We start from the raw sequence: 22,417 nt of genomic DNA on the forward strand, positions 1-22,417 counted from the left end.
AAGTTTCTACCACACCTGCCATTTTTGATCTGGTATAAACTCCTTGAATGTTTGTACACCCAGGTTTGTACCAGAAAACCTGTGATTCTACCAGCAGAAATGTAATGTTTCTGTGCAACCTTAGATACATAATCATTTTCTTGAGGTGCAAATTCTTCAAGCCATTTCCTTAGAGGCATAATTCAAATTAAATGACAATAATGGTGAGACATCATTTATTAAAAAAGGAAAACAATTGAAAAATATGTTATACCATCCTAATTACAACAGAGGGCAGGGAGCAGTTACAGGCCAACCTGGACACTTTAGATCAATGGGTGGAATGTAATAGAATGCAATTCAACAAAAATAAATTTAAGGTACTCCACCTAGGAAGGAGGAATCCCCAGCACACCTACAGGTTGGGGAATATCCTTCTAGCAGCTCAGAGGCTGAGAGAGATCTTGGAGTCATAGTTGACTCCAACATGAACATGAGTTGGCAGTGCAACAAGGCATTCAACAACGCCAATCGCACATTGTCATGTATTAGCAGATGCATGACCAATAGATTGACGGAGGTGATGCTCCCTCTCTATGCAGCCCTAATCAGGCCACAGTTAGAGTACTGTGTCCAGTTTTGGGTGCTGCAATTCAAGAGGAACATGGAGGATCTGGAAAGAGTTCAGAGGAGGGCCACCCAAATGATTAGTGGTCTCCGTGAAAGACCCTATGAGAGGTTGAGAGATATGGATTTCTTCAGCCTATACAAAAGACAGTTGAGGAGTGACCTTGGGGGCGCCTATAAATTTATCAGGGGAGGACAGCAGGGAACTGGGGATGCACTGTTTACTAGAGCGCCTCAGGAAGTAACTAGGAATAATAGGTGCAAACTAGTGGAGAGTAGATTTAGGTTAGACATTAGGAAGAAATTTTTTACAATAAGGGTTGCCAGAGTCTGAAATGGGCTTCCAAGAGAGGTGGTGCTGTCGCCTAACTTGGAGGTCTTCAAGAGGAGGTTGACATCACCTGGTTGGGATCGTCTGACCTTGGTCCTCTTTCCTGCCAGGGGCAGGGTGTTGGACATGATGATCCATTGGGTCCCTTCCAACTATAATCTATGAATCTATGCATTGTAGGTGAACTTGACCTCAGTGAAATTCTCCTGGCATTGTCTACATCATTTATTTTGTTTGTTTTGTTTTGATACCTTCAAGTCTCATGACCATATCTATTTTAATTTTTTGTTCTATTCTCAAAAGAGACTTCTTTTTATCCTCTTATCTCTTCCACTCTCTTACCTCAATGTTTGTTTGACATTTATTTTGCTTGCTATTTGTTCATGGTCACTCCATTCTTGTGCTTCTTCCCTCTAGTGCTATGTAGATCAGTGGTCTCCAAACTTTTTTGATCGCGCACCCCTATCAGTAAAAAATTTTTGAGCATGCATCCCCAATATATGTATATTTATATTTGCAATATATGTATATTTATATTAGTGCACCCCATCAGTAAAAAATTTTTGAGCACGCACCCCCAATATATGTATATTTATATAAATATAAATAGAAGTTCTAATATTTTCTTCTCGCACCCCAATGGATCATCTTTGGAGACCACTGATGTAGATGACACTTTATACATTTCAGTGTTCTGTTTTTAAAGATTCACCACCTTTTGTGCAACGTAATGACTCTTTATGCATTTATCCTGGCATGCGGTGTACTATTACAGTAACAGCAAGTGTCTGGCAGCTATGTATGCCTGACAGCCATCTCCTGCTGCCTGATTTCACAGTATGTAATGCAACAAAATATGCTGCTTACTTTTACTGAGGATACAGTGAACATACTCTTCTTCAGTTTATATTATGTCATGATTGCTAAATGATTGCATGTAATTTCCAGAAACATCAAAAGGAATTGTTAGCTCCATTGAACAGCAAAGAATCCTATATTGGAGGCAACAAGATCAGCTGTCTTCTTTCTCAATTTACAAGCCCATTTACGAGGAATGAAAGCATCTTAAAGGGACTTCAGACTGTTTCTAATCTATACCTGAGTAAAGCCTGGAAAAATCTATCTACATCAGTGGTCTCCAAAGTGGGGTGCGCAAGATGATCCATTGGGGTGCAGAAAGAAAATATTAGAACTTCTATTTATATAATTATACATATATTGGGGGTGCGTGGTCAAAAATTTTTTACTGATAGGGGTGCGCGATCAAAAAAGTTTGGAGACCACTGATCTAGAGTACATACAGTGCACTTCCAATTACAGACCAGTTTATATGATTTAATTTAACATGTGTTTGAATGAAATTCTAGAGATGCAGTATTTGTATTCACAGGTTTCAAAACATGCTATCTTGATATATCTATCTATTTATATCTCTATATCCTTACATGTAGAGATTTAGCTAGTGATATATCAAGAGAACACATTTTTAAATCACTGCTTGCAATCATTATATCTCTGGTTATAATTTACACACCCACATGCATAAAAAAAAAAATCAGGAAGGGGTTGTTCTATAGGAATGAAATTCATGTAGATGCAGATGACAGCTGCAAGGCCCACTGCAACAATCAAGGCTCATGAGAAAGCTGCACAGGACTCTTCTGGATAACTGCCAACTCTTCTATGTGTATTTGAAACTAGTTTCCATGTTAGGACCGTCACAGGCAGCTTATGGGGAAGAGTGAAGACCAACATTTCAGTAGATCTAATGGTATGCCCAAGTATTCTATGCAATTAACTCAGAGGAGCTGTCTATTTCCATGTATAAGCTACAAAGAACAGTGCTGCTGTTTTAATATACCTGCACTTTGGCTGGTAGCTGTATTTATTACCCTCACTGCTCTGATCTCTACCTACAGAGAATGTAAATAACTGAATGAAGTAGACTTCACTTGCCAGTAATAAAGGAATATATTTTTGGAACCCTATCCTGTTATATCTTTAGCCATATGGTCAGCTTTACTGCAATGAATAGTTCCACTGGAGCCATAGCCATACTACTGAGTCAAGATAGAACACCTGTGTGTGTGGCTGTGGGTTCTAAATGTTAACTTATATTGATTCCTACAAACTCAAGGCTATATTTTCCCTATAGGCACTGCTTTTACAAAAACCCCAAAATTCTAGCTAACTCCCTTTTGCAAAATACAGAAGAATCCCATTATTTACAGGCTCATTTTAGTTTAAAAGAAATAATGTTCCATACTAGAAAACATACATGGCCCTACAAAGTATATCTTAGGTAATTTCTCATTTAATTTTTACAAAAGTATACTACTTAGATGATTCTTCACTTCTGGCCTAATAATTTGTGACTCAATAGCATGAGGCCAACAAATATAGAAATAATGAACTTCCTTTTTAACCACAAAATAAGTCATCACTTAGACCCTGTCTAGCCCTCAGATATCATGATACATGGCATAATGTTTCTCATAATTCAGCTACTCTGTATGAACAAGCTATACTGGGATACACACCAAAGAGTCTCTTTGTCTTATTTGGTTCAACATTGCCCTAAAGACTAGTTGTCACAAAATCCAATTAAAAAATTTTGTTGTGCACATGCATTTCTAGTGCATTAGACCACAAAGTCTGTTTTCCCCAAGATCTTTACTGACAACAGCTGATTGTTAAATTATAAAGTTTTGAGCTGTCTGCCGACTTTTATTTTGATCTTGTTCTATTTTGAATATATCACGATTACGCATGTAACTATACATCTTATTTGTAAATGCCATATCCAAAATTATAATAATTTATCATTTCCTAAGTTCAGAAAAGATGAGAAAATAAAATTATTTACAGATCCTATGCTAAGTGGTAATTAAGCTGTTAATGATTAACATAAAAGAATAAGAGATAAAGAAGTCAACAAGGATGAAGTTATAAGTGAGAAAATATTTTACATAAATACACGGCTTACCTAGATATGACAATACCGTTCACTTGAAGGAATTTAAACAGCTCTTGTGCTTTCTCTCGGTCCCGAGATTTCTCTTTGGCTGTCAGGGTGTCGTAAGGTACCAATAAAGGATGACTACCTCCACCTTTGGTAAGTTGAGAGAGCTATAAGTTTTTTGATTATAACATTCTTTTGCAAATGAAATGGGAACTACCTAATTTACATTGTCCTGCTGTCTTTTGAGCACTAGGGCTCATTTTTCCCCAGTCCCATTTTCTTTGGTTTTCTTTGGAGGATTTCAGTCTTACCTTTGCTCTCCAATTCCATTTTCTTCTTCTTGGCCCAAATGTTGTGATAGTTTTCTGCCATTACCTCAACCATTCCCTATATCATGATCAAGAAAAGAAAAAAGACAGTTCAAAATCAAAAGGTAAATTTAATGAACATTTAAAAAACAATTCCATGCAAATATACTTTGAAACTTGAGTTGGTGTACAAAAACATTATAAGATAAGATAGCCAGTATTTCTTCAGAGTAATTACCTTGACCTGTACACAAAGAGGTATTTTTGTGTCTAATGTGAAACAACGTGAGTAAGGGCAAATCCAGGTCCAGAGATATTTTTCACCGCGTGGTACAGCAGCTGTGTAACTGTGGAGGGAAGGGGAGGACGAGCAAAGACAACACCAAGCACCAATTTAGCGCAGCATGTTGCTACCTCAGCAGCTGGGGAAGGTGTGTGGAGTTGGCCCCAAGATCTGCCTCAACAGATGGAGTAAGGTAAGACCTTGCAGTGCTCAGTCCCCGCTTTCTGCACAACTGTACTTACCATCTCTGCCCATGGCACAGAATTCAGTGATGCCTTTGAATAAGAGTGCTTAAAATCATTATTTACCAAAACGAATAATTGTATTTTTATTGGTACTAAGGCATCCTAGTCATGAATGGCATTTTAAAAGGTACAGTACAAAGAAGAAAAAGATGGGTCCTGCCTTAAGGAGATGATAATCTTAATTATAAGGTAAGAGAGAAGAAATAGGTAGTACATGAAGGGGGAGGCAGGTATGAGACAGTAAAGGCACAATATCAGTCAAAGAAGAAGATTGATACATGAATTTTGGAAGATGGTAAACGCCAACAACATGGAGGTAGAAGAGAAAGAAGAGCTGGCTGTAGTGTTGTACAAAAGAGGATTAACAATGGAAAAGGGTTGGCGTGGGGGACTAGAAGCTACAGAAGTAAGGGAGCAATGCAGCTTTCTATCCATCCCCCTACAGACTGATAGATGGCAGGAAGCACAAGCTAAACTCTCCATAAGAGAAGATATTTTTATTCTGACACAAAAATGAATTATTTTATATTTCTAAAATGACCCATTCAATAGTCAGGGAACAGGTATGTTTAACAACAAAACATACAGAACAGCAGTGCTGTTTATAGCTTACTTTCTTCAGTAAATTTACCTCAAGTAATGATGCCACAGCTATAAATTCTTTTACTCTATCTTAAGAAAAGTCTGGCAATACAGGTGGGCTTTGAAAAATATCTGGAAGATTGACAAACTCATGCTCTTTAGAACTAAGGCAGGAGGCAGTTTCTGAAGATCAGATACTGAAAATATTTTGCTTGCAACTCCTCCAGGGCCAGGTGATACCAACTAGTACTGCCACAAGCAACGAGCAAGGCTGGGGCTCAATGGACCACGATGCAGCTACTTGTAGGTTCCCCGCTGCCTGCTGTGAGCAGCCCAGACTCCGTGACTTGCAGCAGGGGCCTTTCAAGAGCCCGGGCTGGCTGTGGTATGCCAAGCAAAATGGTTTTATGTACCATGCTCAGGCACATGCACCAGGGGTTGCCGACCCCTGAATAGCTGAAACACTGCCAGTAGCCTAAATAGTAAATGTCATTTTCCAAAATTGACTACGAGGTTTCAACAGGCATAGAAGTGTTCTTGTACCCATAAAAACCTTTGAATACCTTTAGCCCTACAAAAAGACACTTCATATTTTTCTCCAGCAAATACTGGAAATAAGAATACAAACCTGAAGTTCCCTAGAAAGGACAACATTAGAAAGATCAAGTGGTGCTGGACTGTATCCATTTCCCTGGAAAATAAAAGGAAGCATTATTGGTTGCTACTTTTCTACTATATATTTTATCACCAAGTTACCCTTGCAACTGGAATTAACATATTTAAACCTTTCAATAGGACTTGTATTGACTGTTATGCCTTATACAGGAATGAAAACATCTGGTAGGTTAAATGTATGATACAGGCTACAATAAGCTTATTTATTCTTGGCACACTTTTTTTATTCATCTAAGTCCAACACGATAAACAATGTGATTAAAGTTGAGCATGTGAGGATGCAGACAGACGAACACTAGAACCATTCCAACAATGTTACCGATTGGGAACTGGTTCAGAACTGCCTTGGTTTAGAGGTGACCACATGCATACTGCCAAGCATTTTGGGTGGAACAGTCACCTTTCAGGTATTGCAAATTTCTTCCAGGGGGTGACAGTGAATACCTAGCCAGTATGAATACATCCCAGTGGCAAGTGACCCAATTTATCAGAATTCCCCGAGAAAGGAAGGAAGACTTTGATTGACTGGGCAACAAGGAAGAGGTTAATAGGATGAGGCAGTTAATTACCACAGCTTTGGGAGTCTCCTGGCTGGATGACATGGCCTAACATGGGGCTAGCAGACAGTTCAGAAATAGGCTTGGCTCTCTAAATGTTGCTGTTCAGTTTGTACCATGAAGCAGGGCCAATGTAACTGGCTAGGTAGCACAGGCAGCTGCCTGGGTGGCAGATTGAAGGGGCAGCAAAAATAGTGTGCATACACTTTACATGCTTATTGGAGGCTGCCTCAGAGGTCTGGGAATGGGCAGAAGAAAGCAGGGAAGCTCCAGCATTGCTGAGCCACCATTCCAGGGCCCTGTCTGGTGCTTGCCCTCACCAACACCCAAGAACATTACAAGGGAGGGTGACAAAATTTAATTTGCCTAGGGTGGTAAAAATCCTTGTGCCACTTCTGACATGAAGATTTGTTTTCTTCAAGCCTCCTTTAAGAAACAAGGTGCATATTATATATGGGGTGTGCTGTATGACAAAAAATACATGATGTATTCATGTAATCACATACTAGGAACATTTTAAATACAACGAAAGACTTTTAAAAGGCCAAGCTTTCTTTTTCTTAGTAATATATTTAGTGCGGTCACAGCCCATTATAGTTCTTCACCAAAAACCATTAGAGGCCTTTTCGTTCAAACAAAAAAAACAAACCTCAACCTCTCAGAGATGCCTCCACTATTAGGGTCATTTAACATGAAACAAAAGGTTGCAAATACTCTGGCAAGGATTTCTAGGTTGGTTATGCAAAAAGGCTTGATTTCCAAGTCTACCCATATAGAAATGGAGAGAGGTTGGTTCCAACAGGCTTCTCTTAGAGACTTCCTTTTCTTTACGGGCATGTCAAGAGGTCTCTATTTCATTTGGATTCAGCCTGAATCAGAGACAGTGATTTGATTTGTCAATGCTGATTCAAACATAGACACAGCTTTAAATGTTTTTTCTAAATACCTTGAGAACGCTGCAATGCTGGAGCACATGGAGCATCCAACAGGAGTGTGTGGGAGGGGCCCTCTACATGCTCGGCAGCAAACCCGGAAGTGAACCAAAGTACTTCTGGTCCAGTTAGAGGTCTGCTGAGGAGTGCGCTGGGCTCCTCCCCACCAATTGGCCACAGGGGGATCCCAGGTGCCCTCCCTGCCCCACCCTCCCGGGACCCAGGAGGCACCAGTCACCAAGCTGGGGTGGGGGGGGGCCGGGAGTCCAGTGCGCTTGCCAGAGGCCCCCAGAGCAGACTGGAAATGCTTCTGGTCTGCTGCCAAGCACACAGGGGAGCCCCCCACATTCCTGTGGGACACTCCATGTGCCCCAGCATCGCAGTGTTCGTGAGCCACCTGATACCTAGAGTTATGTAGAAAAAACGTTTAAAGCTGGGTCTACGTCTGAATCGCTGAATCTTTCTGAATCTCTCCAAATCAGTTCAGAGGGTTCCAATTTGACTCAGAGAGATTAAAGAGTCTTCTGATTCTATTTGGATTGGGAGATTCAGCCACTGAATCGGACTGAATATCTGCTAAATTGAATCAGGGACCGAAGCTTCACACAGCCCTACTTTTCTTTACAAGTCCCTCATTAGTAATGCAGAATATTTATTATTTTTGAGTCAACTCCCAATTTTGGAATCTATCTGTAGCAAGTTTCTTTAAAACAAATCTGAAACACATTTTAGTATCAGTGCTCTGTAAGCAAAGGAACTGACTGATCTCTGTGTAAACAGTTTTGCCTTACTTGGCTGGACTGAGATATGCTGCGAAGCTTTTCATTTTCACGCTGCTGTACCATTGCTTCTCCTTCCTTGGTCCTTTCCAGCCTCCATCCCACAGCCAACATAGTTTTAAGAGATTCTCTTGCAGGCCAACGATAAATTTCCTTTTCCTTTAAGGAAAAATGAATGAATGAATGATACAGGCTTTTTTCCAGTGGCTTGTGAAACATTACGAGAAAACATTCTTCACTCAGTTAGATGCAGGCAAGTCTTATTAAAGTCACCAAGCATAGCAAAGATATGACGGAAGATAAGAATTTATTTTTTATTTCTTTGTTACAAGTTGTTTTTAAAATAGTCATGTTGGTTACATGTTTTCCTCACTGCTAGAACATGTCACCCTGCATGATAAACAAAGTGTAGCATGGAAATGAACTCTAAAGCAATAGGTAATAGATATTTTGCAGTGGTTTAAGAATTTCTTGATCTTTCTGAACAATTTGGAAAAAGCATAGTGCAATAATTTCAGTCCACAAGTCAAAGGTGCTATTTTTCCTATACATCAGCAAACACGAGAACAGGAACATTTGAACTTGTCATCAGGAGTGTTGCTTTTTTCACCAAATTTTGAGTCAGATGCAAAACAGTCACAGATGTAAAATATGAGAAAATGGGCTATTCCTCCACTGGTGTAAATACAACATAATTAGATATAATTGCCTGGGATTATATTCTTCCATTTTTATTAAAAATAAAGGCACTGCATAAAAGAAATGTTGTAACAAGGAAAAATAGATCATTTTACATTAAGTATTTTCAAATTATTGCTATTAGTGTATCACAACTGTTAGAAATAGTAGTCATAAATAACTAAGGCCCTGTACAGATGTTCCCAGGATCTGATCTACAATCACGTGGCTTATTTTAAGTGATGTGATTGTAGATCAAGTGTCAGCTATAAAATATACATATGTTCACTGGTGCTGGGAGCCCAATCTGACTAAGATGGGGCAGGGAGGAGGGGCCGAGATTGGGCCAGAAGGTGCTAGTGGGTCCATGGGGGCTTACAGGTGCCTGGGGAAGTGGGGGTTGTCAGAACTGGGGGGGGAGAGAAACCGGTGGGGGTCTGGGGGAGAGTTAGCAAGATTGTAGAGACTAGTTGGTCCATGGTGGAAGGATTAACAGGACCAGGGAAGGGTTTCATAGTTTCATAGTTTCTAGGGTCGGAAGGGACCTGAGCAGATCATCTAGCCCGACCCCCTGCCATGGCAGGAAAGAGTACTGGGGTCAAACGACCCCAGCAAGATGTTCATCTAACCTCCTCTTAAACACCCCCAGGGTAGAAGCCTGCACCACATCTCTTGGAAGTTGGTTCCAGACCCTAGCCGCCCTGACCGTGAAGTAGTGCCTCCTGATATCTAACCTAAACCTACCCTCTGCCAGCTTGTGACCATTATTCCTGGTCACTCCTGGCGGTGATCGGGGGAATACTGACTCCCCCAATGCCTGCTGATCCCCCCTGACTAGTTTATAACAGGCCACAAGATCCCCCCTCAGCCTTCTCTTTTGGAGGCTGAACAGGTTCAGGTCCCGTAGCCTCTCCTCATAGGGCCTGCCCTGTTGTCCCCTGATCATACGAGTGGCCCTCCTCTGGACTCTCTCCATGCTGTCCACATCCCTCTTGAAGTGCGGCGCCCAGAACTGGATGCAGTACTCCAGCTGTGGCCTGACCAGTGCTGCATAGAGGGGGAGGATCACCTCTTTGGACCTGCTCAAGATGCATCTGTGGATGCATAACAAGGTGCGGTTGGCCTTCCTGACTGCCTCTCCACACTGCCGACCCATGTTCATCTTGGAGTCAATGATGACCCCCAGATCCCTTTCCGCCTCCGTGCTGATAAGAGGGGAGTTCCCCAACCTGTAGGTATGGTGCTGGTTGTTCCTCCTGAGGTGCATCACCTTGCACTTGTCTGTGTTGAAACCCATCCTATTCTTGTCCGCCCACCCTTGTAACCTGTCTAGGTCTGATTGTAGCCTGTTGCATCCTTCCAGTGTGCCCACGTCCCCCCCACATCTTAGTGGCATCAGCAAATTTGAACAGGGTGCTTTTTACCCCCTCATCCAAATCACTGATGAAGATGTTGAACAGTGCGGGCCCGAGGACTGAGCCCTGCAGAACCCCACTGCCCACGTCCTTCCAGGTTGAGAAGGACCCATCCACTACCACCCTCTGGGTGTGGCCCTCCAGCCAGTTGGTGACCCATTTGACTGTGTGGGTGTCTACACCACAGCCCCCCAGTTTCTTAATGAGAACGGGGTGAGAGACAGTGTCAAAAGCCTTCCGGAAGTCCAGGAAGACTATATCCACAGCTACCCCTGCGTCTAATGATCTGGTGATCTGATCGTAAAAGGCCACCAAGGTTGGTCTGACAGGACCTGCCACTGATGAACCCGTGTTGGTTGCCCCTAAGCATGCAGTCCCCTGCTGGCCCCTCCTGGATGTGTGCCAGCATAATTTTCTCGAACAGCTTGCCTAGGATTGAGGTAAGACTAACCGGCCTATAGTTTCCTGGGTCCTCCTTCCTGCCTTTTTGTTGGCAGGGTCTGGGAAGTGCTGGTGGGATCAGAGACTCTAGCCAATCTGCAAGGGGTGTGAGCAAGACCAGGGGGGTTTAGTAGGTTTGTGGGGTTAGGGGGAAAGTTTTGGTTCCTCAGGGGTGGACTGGTGGGATCAGAGGAGATGGTGTCTGTTCTGGGGTGGGCAGACTGAAGGCTTAAAGACAGTGCTGTCAGGGAGCAGAGGAGGGAAGGAAAAGCACAGCCTCAGGGCTGGGGTGAGTGGCTGGGCTTTCCCAGCTCCAAAGCTGTGCTGCAAATGCGTATACACATTCCCAGAACCTGATCTACAATAACATTGCTCACTTTAAGATGCGAGATTGTAGAACTGGTACCACAGATCGTGGATCAGGGTTGCACTTGTATATATATTTGGGTTAGATCAGATACAGGTTGGACTAAGTTATGCAGTTCATGTCTTAGGTGAATTAAAGTTAGACTGGGCTGGCCATTTTTTACTTGATCTAACTTTCCTGAATATCTGAACAGTTCAGCACTTAGTGAAGGATCCACACATAAGCGAACTAAGTTAGATCAAGCAGACATTTTTTTGCCCAAGCTAACCTCCTGAACTTGTATACAGGTCAGCACTTAGGTGTAACATCTATACATACTGTAAGGGTACAGACAGATGTAACATTTGTATCAATACTAAAATATACCAGTATAATCTGGATTAGATGGAATAATAGTTAAACTGTTTTATTCATAACACAGTTTGATGCAGGAGATGAACCTCAATAGCCCAGGAGGGCTGTTCTAGTTCTGTGTTCCTATAATGCAACAATAATAATTATAATGCGTTAGAATTCCCTGGTAGTGTTGAAATGATTCTGTTGCCATGATGGTTCAGGAAATATGCAAGAGGCAAGCATTCTTGTGGACCAACTGCCTGGCCATGATAGACATAGACAAGCTTTTGGGTATTAAAATTCTTTTACAGGAAATTGCTTTACAAACCTCAAGTCATTTTCCACCACTGCAAGTTGTAATTGCCACTTTTTGAATGGTGAAAATAACATATATAGGAGACCCTTGATAATAGACATGTTATCTGGGTCACAACGGTACTTGGTAAAAGAGCAGGCAACAGAATCCTTTCTCTGACCACTAAAAGATGTTCCTAGTCAAGCAACTCACAAAACAATTTACCTACAAATAAAAAAAAAATCAGTTTAGCAGAGGAGTTTCCTCTTATTCCCTCCACAGCTTTGTAGACAGACACCTTCCTTAAGTGAGAAGTGATTTATTTTCAGAGATCTTCAGTATTACTTACAGAAGTTACCATCAAACATTCTTAGTTTCACAGAGCACCAACAGCATTGCATCTGTGGTATTCCCAGCATCAGATTACTCACAGAAGTAGAGACTGAGCACGGAAATTGAATCTAAACTTCCTGCACAGACCTTTAAACAAATAGTTTCACCTACAATTCTTGTTATTATCTAAAATAAAATATATAACTTTTGTCTCTCTTCTCTCTATAAGGATTAAAAAAATGATGCATATGAACCATACTGCTTTACATTAGAACACAGTTCAAGCTTTCTTCCATTACCTTTTCAGTTAATGTTTTGAAAGGCCTTATTAATGGGTGTGTCTTCATGTTTTCATCCAGTGAAACACCATATTTCCATCCACTGTTAGTCTGAAGACATAAAGCACACTTTATTCGTGTCAGAAATCTGCATTTGCAGATGAACAGCTGCAAATCAACCAGTCATTTCAACAAGCAAGATACAAGATTGTAGACCTAGCCAAACACAGTTGTGTATTAGATCTGGAAAATATCTCTACCCAAAGATTTGCCACACATTGTCCTTCTAGCATTTTGCAGGTTTAAGCCTTAAATGACATTCTCCATTTCCTTTTCTTTGTGTCCATAGTTACGTTAATTAATTCTCTCATCTAACCATAAAACTTACAAGATGTGCATGTTCTAAATATAGGTCACCCTTTTACAAGTATTTGTATTTAATAAGCAGATAATAGTGAAATAATTTTATGTCATTTCTTCAGATGTTTTAAAAAATAAACCATATAGATTTTAGTGTTACTCCTGATATGCTTGCATTCTAAATTCAGACTACTACCAATATTTCAATTGCCAGCTAATTAGTTTTTAAATGGGAGAGTTCGCTATCCTCAGATTATCTGCTGCAAACAATGGATGGAATATCTATTGGAAAACTATCTATAGATTTAATATTTACATGGCATATGCCCACTGTGGCAAGTGCAGAGCTGATAAATACAAATCAAAGCACATTTTGAAAGTATCAAGATTGGCAACAAAGTTTAACTCCATCCTACTTTGCTTTTCGTTTCTCCCTTGATATTGGCAAAAACAAATAAACAAACAAAATAACCCAACAACATTCAGGTTTAAGATAAAGTTTTAAACTGAATAAGCGTGTTGAAATATCAAATGGACTACAAACCGACAACAAAATTTAAAAAGTGCTAGGCCACATGGTAGTGGGTGTAAGTCCATTTATTCCATCAGGTCTGCCTTGCTTTTCAGGCACCATTCTGAATTGATGAAGTACTATCTGAATTCATAAATCCCAAGCATCACTATATGTAGCTTTGTAAGCCTTAGTTTTCTCAAAAGAGTGACAAGCACATGAATCAAAACTTAGGTAGTAAATGTAATTTTCAGACTTACCAGATTTCAGTCTCCTTTCAATCTGTTGTTCCCAATTCAAAGCCAAAACATTTTCTCCTACCAGCTGTCTATTTTCCAAATAAGCAGGAGCTATCTCACCATTTTTAGGTAACTTTTTTTTTAAAGCAATTCTGCTATACCAATGCAACCTAAATATATTATCTAAAAACAGCCCCTTTGTATCCAGAAGCATTCAGTTGGAAGCCTTTGGACACAATTGTTATGTACTCAAATTGAATAATGGTGTGCAAGGCTAGCAGACTCCAGTATGTGTGAAATCCAGAGTAAGAGAAAGATGTTTCTCTTAAGCATAATTTTCTCCCACAACTTCAGTGAGAAGTCTCTGCAGGTGTACTAAGGGATGGGATAGTCTTGTCCCTGAAACTGAAACAAACTCCATTTCCACTCCTTAGATGACTTCTCTCATTCGCACATTACTTGTGGTATGCTGGCAGAAAAGTTTCGGTTTGATTAATTAAAGGAGGTATATTGGATCTGGATCATATTTAAGCAGGAAGAAAAAAATAATGGCGGGCACAGAATACTGTAGTTTGGAAGACGTATCCCTTTTAGCAAAGAAAACAACAGAGAGCAAACTTTGCATTATATTTCCAGTATGGTCACTAAACAAAATAAATAAATGAATAAAACCCTTTAAAAGTGATATTTCTCAAATTTAAGATGAAAAAGCTTCTTTCTTGGACTTCCAAAGACTCCTCTGGAAAATGCCCTTCAGTAGGATAACTAAGGAGGGGTAAGTGGAGCACCAACCCCCAGAGCTCACTTAGAAGGACTGCAAATATTGCCCCCTCCCTCAAAGAGGGGATCATGCAGAGCCCTGCATAGGCTAGCCATAGGGAGATGGGCAGGTGCAGTCAAGCAAGGGCAGCACCACACCCTGCAGTGTGTCTGAAGGGGAATGAAACCCTTCCCCCGCAGGGGACTTTGCCATGGATGTCTCAGACCTGTCCCAGTAGGTGGTGTGTGAACAAGGCACCAAGAGGGGCCCCTGGGGAGTCTGCATTGCTGCCTGTGTCATTAAAGCAACAGCAGTAGCGTCTGCTGCTCAAGTAAAAAGAGCTCAGGCAGGTAAGGGTCTTCTCCCTCTCCTCACCACCCTGGAAACTGAAAAAGCTTGTGATACCTCTCCTGTCCTAGGATGATCCAAGTCTATCACCTAGATAAATTGGACAGATTTCCAGTATTCAACCCTCAGTGTTCTTTAGTTGCCTATTTCTGACAACTGTCAGTTTTATAATAATCCCTACCTTGTCAAAGGCCCATTTGTCATGTGAATGTTCGGCATACTTGCTAACAATATACTCTAACTTCTCAGGGAGAGCGAGGCTGCCAAAACAAAGAAACAAAAAACAAAAACAAAATGGTTATTTAACCATTATTTATTCTAACCAGCTGTATGAATGAAAGGCAGTAAGAGAAACTAGTAGTGAAAATATTTCAAGTCAAAATGTCAACAAAAAGTCATGCTTTATAATTAGATTTCCATTTACGAGGAACAGCTCAAGCTAAAACCAGTGGATAGTGACATTAAAGGGTATCTTTAAATACATGAATGCTGGAATGTTACAGAATTGCAATCATAGAGAACCACTTCTTAAGGGTTTTTTTCCTTGGCAGTTGTTAATACAGCAAACAGCTAGGATGATTGACTGAAAAATGAATTCATTTTCCTTGTTATGGGACACAATGACACACACAATGATGCTCAGTTTTTGTGTATAAAATTATTAGAACACATATTTCTGAAAATGCAGTATCATTACTAAATCATCATATACTATATGCTAATTTTCTTTGATATATGAAGTGGTGATAGTTACACACCGAATAAAGATTTTGTCAAAACCTGGCAAAAGGCTAATTACACCATTTATTGATGAGAGTTTAGTGGCCTTAAGTTATTTCTTATCTACAAACATAGTTTATCCCCCTAAGTAATGGAAAAAAATGGAGGTATTATTGGAATACATAATCAATGGAATTTAATTCAGCTGTTATGTGTTGATAACACTCAGTTACCTACCTCAGAGATGTATTGTGTTTATTATATTTAATGTTTGAGAATGTAAAAGCCAAAGTGTTACAATATTGGCATATTCATTACTGGTATGTTGCAGCATTGGTAGGAAGGAGCGTGATTTCCCACATTAGTTATGAACAATTCTAATATCATTAAGAAGTCCATTGCCAGCCTATTCACTTCACCAAAAATAGAGATATGGGCATTAGCAAATATTTGGCAAAGTTTCTAGTGTTACTAGGACTCACTTGACTGTGTTGATAGGTTTGGGATCAAAGTTTCCCTCTGGGTCCAGTGAAGTCTGCTTTTCCAAAGTTGCTCTAATTCTGGTGTCCAAATAATCTGGTGGCAAAGCCCCAGCTATAGCACTTAGACAAGGCAAGGCCATTCGGAAAAGCTCTGGATCATACTTCTGCAGGAGAGATAGGAACTGGTTGGAAAGTCCAATAGAAAAACATGCAAAATGTTAGTGAAGATAAAGCAGCCATATAATAGCAGTATTAGAAGACAAGGAAACACTTTAAAAAAGCAAGCACAAAACAGAAACTCATTCCAGAACAAAGGTATAGTTTTACAAAACATTCTTCATTGCAGAAACTACTATATTTCTAAGGCTCTATTCAAAACAGAGTTAATGCATGTAATTCTTCCACAAGTATTTATTCTAACTTAAGTCATCTCTGGACCAAAGAGAGATAAGTATGGGTAAAGTCAAAGAATTTTGACTGTGTTTATTCAGACAAAACTTTATCTATAAAACTTGCTTTAGACCTTACAGAATTTCCAAACCCTATAGGTATTGCAGAATGCAGCATCAACTCTTCTCCTTCTTCCCTTTAAACATAGTTCTGCTTAAAATTGCATAGGTCAAAGGAAATTGCCTTCTGAAATAGAGGCAAGTCATAAAATTTTAAATTTGTACCAGTCAAGAATTGAATTAGCACATCCCCTCTTCTAATTCAAGTTATTTCAGCTTTAAGGATAGAGCCTTTTGCTACTTTCATGTAATAATTCTACCCCTAGCAATGTGACATGTGACTTATGGTTACCTACTCTAAGGCAGTTGGCTGTAATGAAAAAAGCACTTGATTGGGACTTTGTAGACCAGTGTCACCATTGACTTCTGGATGACTTTATGGAAATTACTTTATACTTCTTTGAGCTCATTTCCTTAGATGTAAAGTGGGAATAATGATTCTGATCTTCCTTTGTAAACTCCTGCAAAATTGACTGATGTTTTCATCAGTTTCATCAGTTGCCATATGAGTATTGTTGTTAACAACTTTTGGTGTTTGGTAATATAAGCATGGCATCTACTTGTATAGGGCTTTGTGAAACAGCTATTTTTCATTTTGCTTTTAGATTTGGCCATTTCGGAGGACACTGATTCATTTTGGTGTTTCAGATCACTGTTTCGTTTCGATTTGGTCAAGTCTGTCTCAGAATTTCAACACTGATTTGGAGATTTGGATTGGCCAGGGAGAGGCAGGCACAGCCAGGTGGCTGCAGGCTCTCCCAGGACTCCTCTGGTTGTGCCTGCTTCTCCCTGGGCAGACGGAGCCACAGAAGAAGTCCCTGTTGCTGTCTTGCCTGGACTCAGCCTCCTGGCATGTTAAAAAAAAGAAAAAAAAAGAAAAAAGCCCTGCACTCACTGGATGCAGCAGTGGCAACTGGGGCCTCTGAGGGCTTGTGGCAGAGCCCCTACCCCCACGCAGTGCATGGCAATTGGGGGCAGTGGAGATCACCACCCACTCCTGGCACCCACATGGCAGGTGCCCCATGGTGCAGATGTAATGCTGCATGCTGTATGGGAGCTGGGGCCACTGGGGTGGAGTGGTGCCAGGCTCCAGCAGCTGCACCAGCTCCCAGACAGTGTGCAGTGCCCTTCCAAGCTGTGCTGCACCCGCGCAATGTGACAGCTGCGGCATGGGTGCCAAGTCTGTGTCGGGGGGGCAATCCCAGCTGCTCCCACTGCCCCATGCTGCATGGGAAGGCTCTACCATAAGCCCCCAGAGGCCCTGATTACCGCAGCTACATCCAGTGAGTGCAGGGCTTTTTTTTAAATGCTGGGAGGCTGGGACTGGGCAGGGCAACCATGGGGGCTTCTCTTGCAGCACCCCCTGCCTGGGAAGAGGCAGGCACAACCAGAGGAGCTGCAGGAGAAGCCCCCATGGCTGTCCTGCCCAGCCCCAGCCCCAGCCCCAGCCCCAGGCCCAGGCCCAGGCCCAGGCCCAGCCCCCTGGCACTTAAAAAAAAGCAAAAAAAAGCAAAAAAAAAAAAAAAAAAAGGCTGCAGCAGCAGCAGTGGGGCCCTTGCGAGCTCATGACATAGCCCCTTCATGCAGTGTGGGGCAGTGAGGGGCAGCAGGGATCATCAACCTTGCTTGGCATCCACACAGCAGCTGTCACATTGCTTGGGTGCAATGTGGCTTGGCAGGGCGCCACGACTGTTTGGGAGCTGAGGCGGCTCCAGCAGTCAGTTGGAGCCCAGCACCACTTAGCCCCAGATGCCTCCAGCTCCCAGACAGTGTGCAGCACCCTGCCAAGCCACACTGCATCATGTGATGTGACAGCTGCCACGTGAGTGCCAATTGTGGGGGGGGGGGTGATGCCCACTGCCCCCCACTACCCTGCACAGCACAGGGGGGCTCTGCCATGAGCCCTCAGAGGCTCTAATTGCTGCTGCTGCAGCCAGTGAGTGTGGGGCTCTTTTTTTTCTTTTAAAGTGCCAGGAGGCTAGGGCCAGGTGGGGGATGGGGGAAGGCAGCCATCAGGGCTTCTCCTGTGGCTCCTCCAGCTGTGCCTGCCTCTGCTTCAGCAGGAGGAGCCATGGGAGAAGCCCTCATGGATGCCCTGCCCAGCCCCAGCCCCCTAGCACTTTAAAAGGAGGGCTGTGGGGCTGTGCCAGACTTTCCGGGGGCAACTCTGAAGCATTCTAAAACATTTCTGAAATGTTTTAGATGGTTTTGTTTAGTTTTGGAGATGTTTTAGAGCCTTCCATTTCATTTCAGATTTGGTGTTTCGGACGCCGAAATGGGCTGAAACATCTCCAAAATGAAATGACTGTCAAAATTTCGCACAGCCCTATGGACCACCACCTTGCTATTAGGCATCAAATGAGCTTGGAATTTATGTGGCCAACTTACAGGCAAATTATCTGTAGTGAGAAGTCTTTTCTTTGTGTCTCTTGTGAAAATTGGAGATTAGTACTGTTAACGCAGGGGTGGGAAATTATTTTGGGCAGAGGGCCGCTTACCAAGTTTGGGCAAGATGTTGAGGGCTGCATGGGTAGCCCCACCCCTTGACAGATTCCCTGCCCCCTGGTTGTCATCTTGTGACTGGAAGTTCCTCCCCCTAACCCCTGACCTTTGCCACTAGAAGTCCCTCCCCTTTCCTCCAGAAGTACTCCTTTCAGCAAAGGGTTTTGCCATCTTGGAACCATAAAATTACCAAATTAAATTCTAAAAGAAAACATCTACAGTATTCATAAATTTGATTTCAAAAGGTATTTTTGTCCTGATTTACATGTGTTTGTGTAGAGTACATAGAGGTGATTGAACAATACCGTAAAATGAAGTCTTACTCTTACATGTTGTGGGGGGTTGGTATAGGTTCATGGGGGGCTGTGTGTGGGTATGTGGGATGTTGGGAAAGGTGTAGGTGTGTCTGTGAGGGGTGGATTAGTGTGGGGGTGTGAGGTGAGAGAGCATGTCGGTGGATATGTGGGGTGTAGGTTGGTATGGGGTTTGTGAGAGGTGTGTGTGGGAAGAGGGTTGCTGGGGTGTCTGAGGGGGTGTGGTGGTCTGCATTTATGGCAGTGTGAAGAGGGTGTGGGTGCATGTATATGATGGGGTGTGCATGTGGGAATCACCCTACAAACATACCCTCCTTCTGTCCCTGCCTACACACACACACACACACACACACACACACACAGTTTCTGCCCCTGCTTACACCCCCTGCTTCTGCTTCTGGCCCTGGGTACTGGTGCAGCCTGGGGTCCCCAGTCTGGCGATGCAACCCAGGGCCATGTGGTGCTGGAGTAGTATGAGGGGAAATGGGTGGGAGTTGAGTGGTGCTGGGCTGCTCAGTTCTGCCAGCTCCCCCTGGGTCCTACTACCCCTGTCTTCTGTCACCTTTGACAGGCAGCCAGGAGCAAATAAATATTTATTTACTAAATTTTTTAGGGGCCCCGTGGGCTGGATAGAATGGCTTGGTGGGCTGCATCTGGCCCGCGGGTCATATTTTGTCTGTCCCCTGTATTAATAAGTGCTAAGATGAAGCTGAAAAGTACAGTTTTGAAATTCATGGACAATTTTTGATGTTGGTATGACAAATGACAAATATATTGTAAACACGCACTCTGAGAAATCTATAAGTGGAAGTGTTAAAGATTTTTCTATACTTGCTTGGCCTGAAAAATTTGGTATAATGGAAGAAAGATCAGTCAAATAGAGAGCAGCCAAATATATGGAGAGCATGAAACATTTCAAACCCATAAATACCTGTTTTCAGAATAGAAGGAAGGAAGATGCCAGTGACTTTAGAGAAGCCTTCTTACGTTACACTATCATGAATGACAGTAATGGTTGGAGTATTAATAACACCTAGACATCAGTGTTTGAGCTGGCATGTCAACAACACTTATTTGAAACAAGGTAAAGATAAAGTTGTTGACAGATGATCTTATTAGATTTTTCCAGCATTGTTAGCATTGTGATGCTGTATTGGTGCAAAGGCAATGGAAATAAATATTACTAAGATCAATATTGTGAACAAGGGTTGGAGAATTCCCTACCACACTGAGACTACTGCTTTCTGAACATGTTCCCTTAAACAGTGAAACGGAGGCTGAGTGAACAGCAAACCAGACCTCTGAATGCTAGTTTGCTGGACTGGAATTTAGAACACTGTAAGTTTGATTAGGTTGCAAAAGAGTCACCCCTTTTTAGATTGTATGCTCTGAACCATAGCACTGAGACATCACCAGGATGTCTTAGCACTATTACAGAAGTAGGCTGTACTGATGGCACCCATCCTCAGAGCCTGGGCAGAATGCCAACTTTGATTTTTCTTTCATCAGATTTCATGGTCAGTGGCTTCTGCTGGATTTCTGAGTCCAACCCACTTCAACCAGTGAGGGTGGCTGTTGGCATATCAAGAAAATACCCTTTGTTTTTCTGTCCTCACCACAATCCTGACCACCAGATGACACTGTAAAATATCAGAGAAGAAAAATGTTTGCTTTCCAGAAAGGGGCTTCGTAGTCTCTGAGACATATTATAACTAGCATAGTATAAAGATACACCCTTTTTGCTTGAAAAAAGGAGATAATGATAAAAGGTTTCCATGGCTGTCATTATTTGCTTCCATGCTTTGCAAAGTTCAGTTGTATCCTATTAAATTCCATTTATGTTATGATTGATGCATAAGTTTTTGATCTCCAATATATATATTGCAACATGTCCCCCTTCATATTTAATGTTAACATACCATTTTATATCATATCGATGACAACATAATGTAGTAATGTTTTAGAGATAACTTTATTGTAAAATTGCAAAAATATTTAAAAAAATGTTTAGTAGAGGTAAGCTGGAGAAAAAGGTAGCATTGGTTTCTGACAAGAACAAATCATCTGGCCAAATTTTGCAGGAGGATATTGCTGTACATAAAACAAAAGATCTCTATCCCTATGTTTAGCTGAAGAGAATTTATAATAGTGGATTTATAATAGTGGATTTATCAAGCATTCAGTCAATTATTACTTCGGATAGAAGCATTCATTGCCGTATCTACTGTATTAAGTAAAAGCAGAGTTAAAATAGGTACTTTCTGTGGTTTGTATCAGCTATTATTACAGTCATGTTTTCAATGTTTATCTCAATTTTAACAGGAATTACAATCTTTACCTTATGAGAGAGGGAATCAAAAATTCCCCAGAAAAGTTTCTCAGTCAAATGCAACTCTTCTTCTGCTGCAATTCCATAACTTCCCATTCCTGACGGGAGGCAGTAATATTTCCAGCATTGTTCATAGTGATTCGTTAGAAGCTGTACAGTTTACAAGAAAATATTGTTATAAAATCCATCTATTTCTTCTGAATGCTATTCACTAATTGGTCAGATAGGATCAGAACCACTACCATCTACTGGAAATGATGAGAACCAACTGTATGTTACAATCCTTCCAGCTAACAGAGATTCTTCTTTTTAGCTAAAGCAACCAGGGTCTGTGCTCCTTAGAAGTACAGGAGTTGTACTCTTGCTGTTGCTTTCAAGTTCTAATGAGTCATAGGGAGAAGAAGGGTGACAAAATTTCTAGATGACCACAAATTTGTGACAGCATATTCAAATTAGCCCAAATAATAAAATATCATATTGTGTAAATTTACACAATGAAATTTACGTTTGGGTGGAGAAAAAAAGAATTGCATAAAATAATTGTATCGCTTTTGACAAAGGGGTCTTCTTTTCACTTAAATTTATTTTGCTCTGACTTCTCACTATTTAGAAATTCTTAACTAAATTGAGCAACTGCAAAGTACATTGAGGTGTTCTCCATCTTACCTAAAAGAGATGAGAAATATGATAAAACAATTCATGCTTCACTGTTTTCTAGGACTAGCTATGTCTGATCAGCTATACTATATGGAGTCCATGAAAATGCATGGCACAGAAGTTATAAAGAAAATATATAACATACTGGCAAGGGCTTAAATGATTATAACCATCTATGTGATGGGCTATAATTCCATCTCATGGGCTTACTAGTAGAACATATTAATTAGAAACCAGAACTTCTGTTTCATAGACAGTTCTAAATCTCAAAAAACAACAAAAG

At 41.4% G+C, this 22,417-nt stretch overlaps 1 protein-coding gene across 12 annotated transcripts in view; it reads right to left on the reverse strand.

The window, feature by feature from the left end:
* The window catches only part of RYR3 (ryanodine receptor 3), a 541,049-nt gene that overhangs the window by 143,459 nt on the left and 375,173 nt on the right, over nucleotides 1-22,417 (reverse strand). For 5 of the 12 annotated variants that reach the window (XM_090033481.1, XM_090033484.1, XM_090033480.1 and 2 more), the window contains exons 50-58: nucleotides 21,487-21,627; nucleotides 20,744-20,788; nucleotides 15,824-15,987; nucleotides 14,803-14,881; nucleotides 12,425-12,514; nucleotides 8,273-8,419; nucleotides 5,946-6,008; nucleotides 4,211-4,286; nucleotides 3,924-4,047 (exon numbers count right to left, since the gene is read on the reverse strand). In XM_090033481.1, coding sequence (XP_089889607.1) covers nucleotides 3,924-4,047; nucleotides 4,211-4,286; nucleotides 5,946-6,008; nucleotides 8,273-8,419; nucleotides 12,425-12,514; nucleotides 14,803-14,881; nucleotides 15,824-15,987; nucleotides 20,744-20,788; nucleotides 21,487-21,627 — 929 coding nt within the window. Of the gene's footprint in view, nucleotides 1-3,923; nucleotides 4,048-4,210; nucleotides 4,287-5,945; nucleotides 6,009-8,272; nucleotides 8,420-12,424; nucleotides 12,515-14,802; nucleotides 14,882-15,823; nucleotides 16,006-20,743; nucleotides 20,789-21,486; nucleotides 21,628-22,417 lie in introns of all 12 variants that reach the window. The other 7 variants (XM_090033490.1, XM_090033491.1, XM_090033487.1 and 4 more) reach the window with 2 other exon arrangements.

Source organism: Crocodylus siamensis, chromosome 2 (assembly GCF_052110815.1).
Source record: "Crocodylus siamensis isolate JL-2025a chromosome 2, ASM5211081v1, whole genome shotgun sequence".
Classification (NCBI taxonomy): domain Eukaryota; kingdom Metazoa; phylum Chordata; order Crocodylia; family Crocodylidae; genus Crocodylus; species Crocodylus siamensis.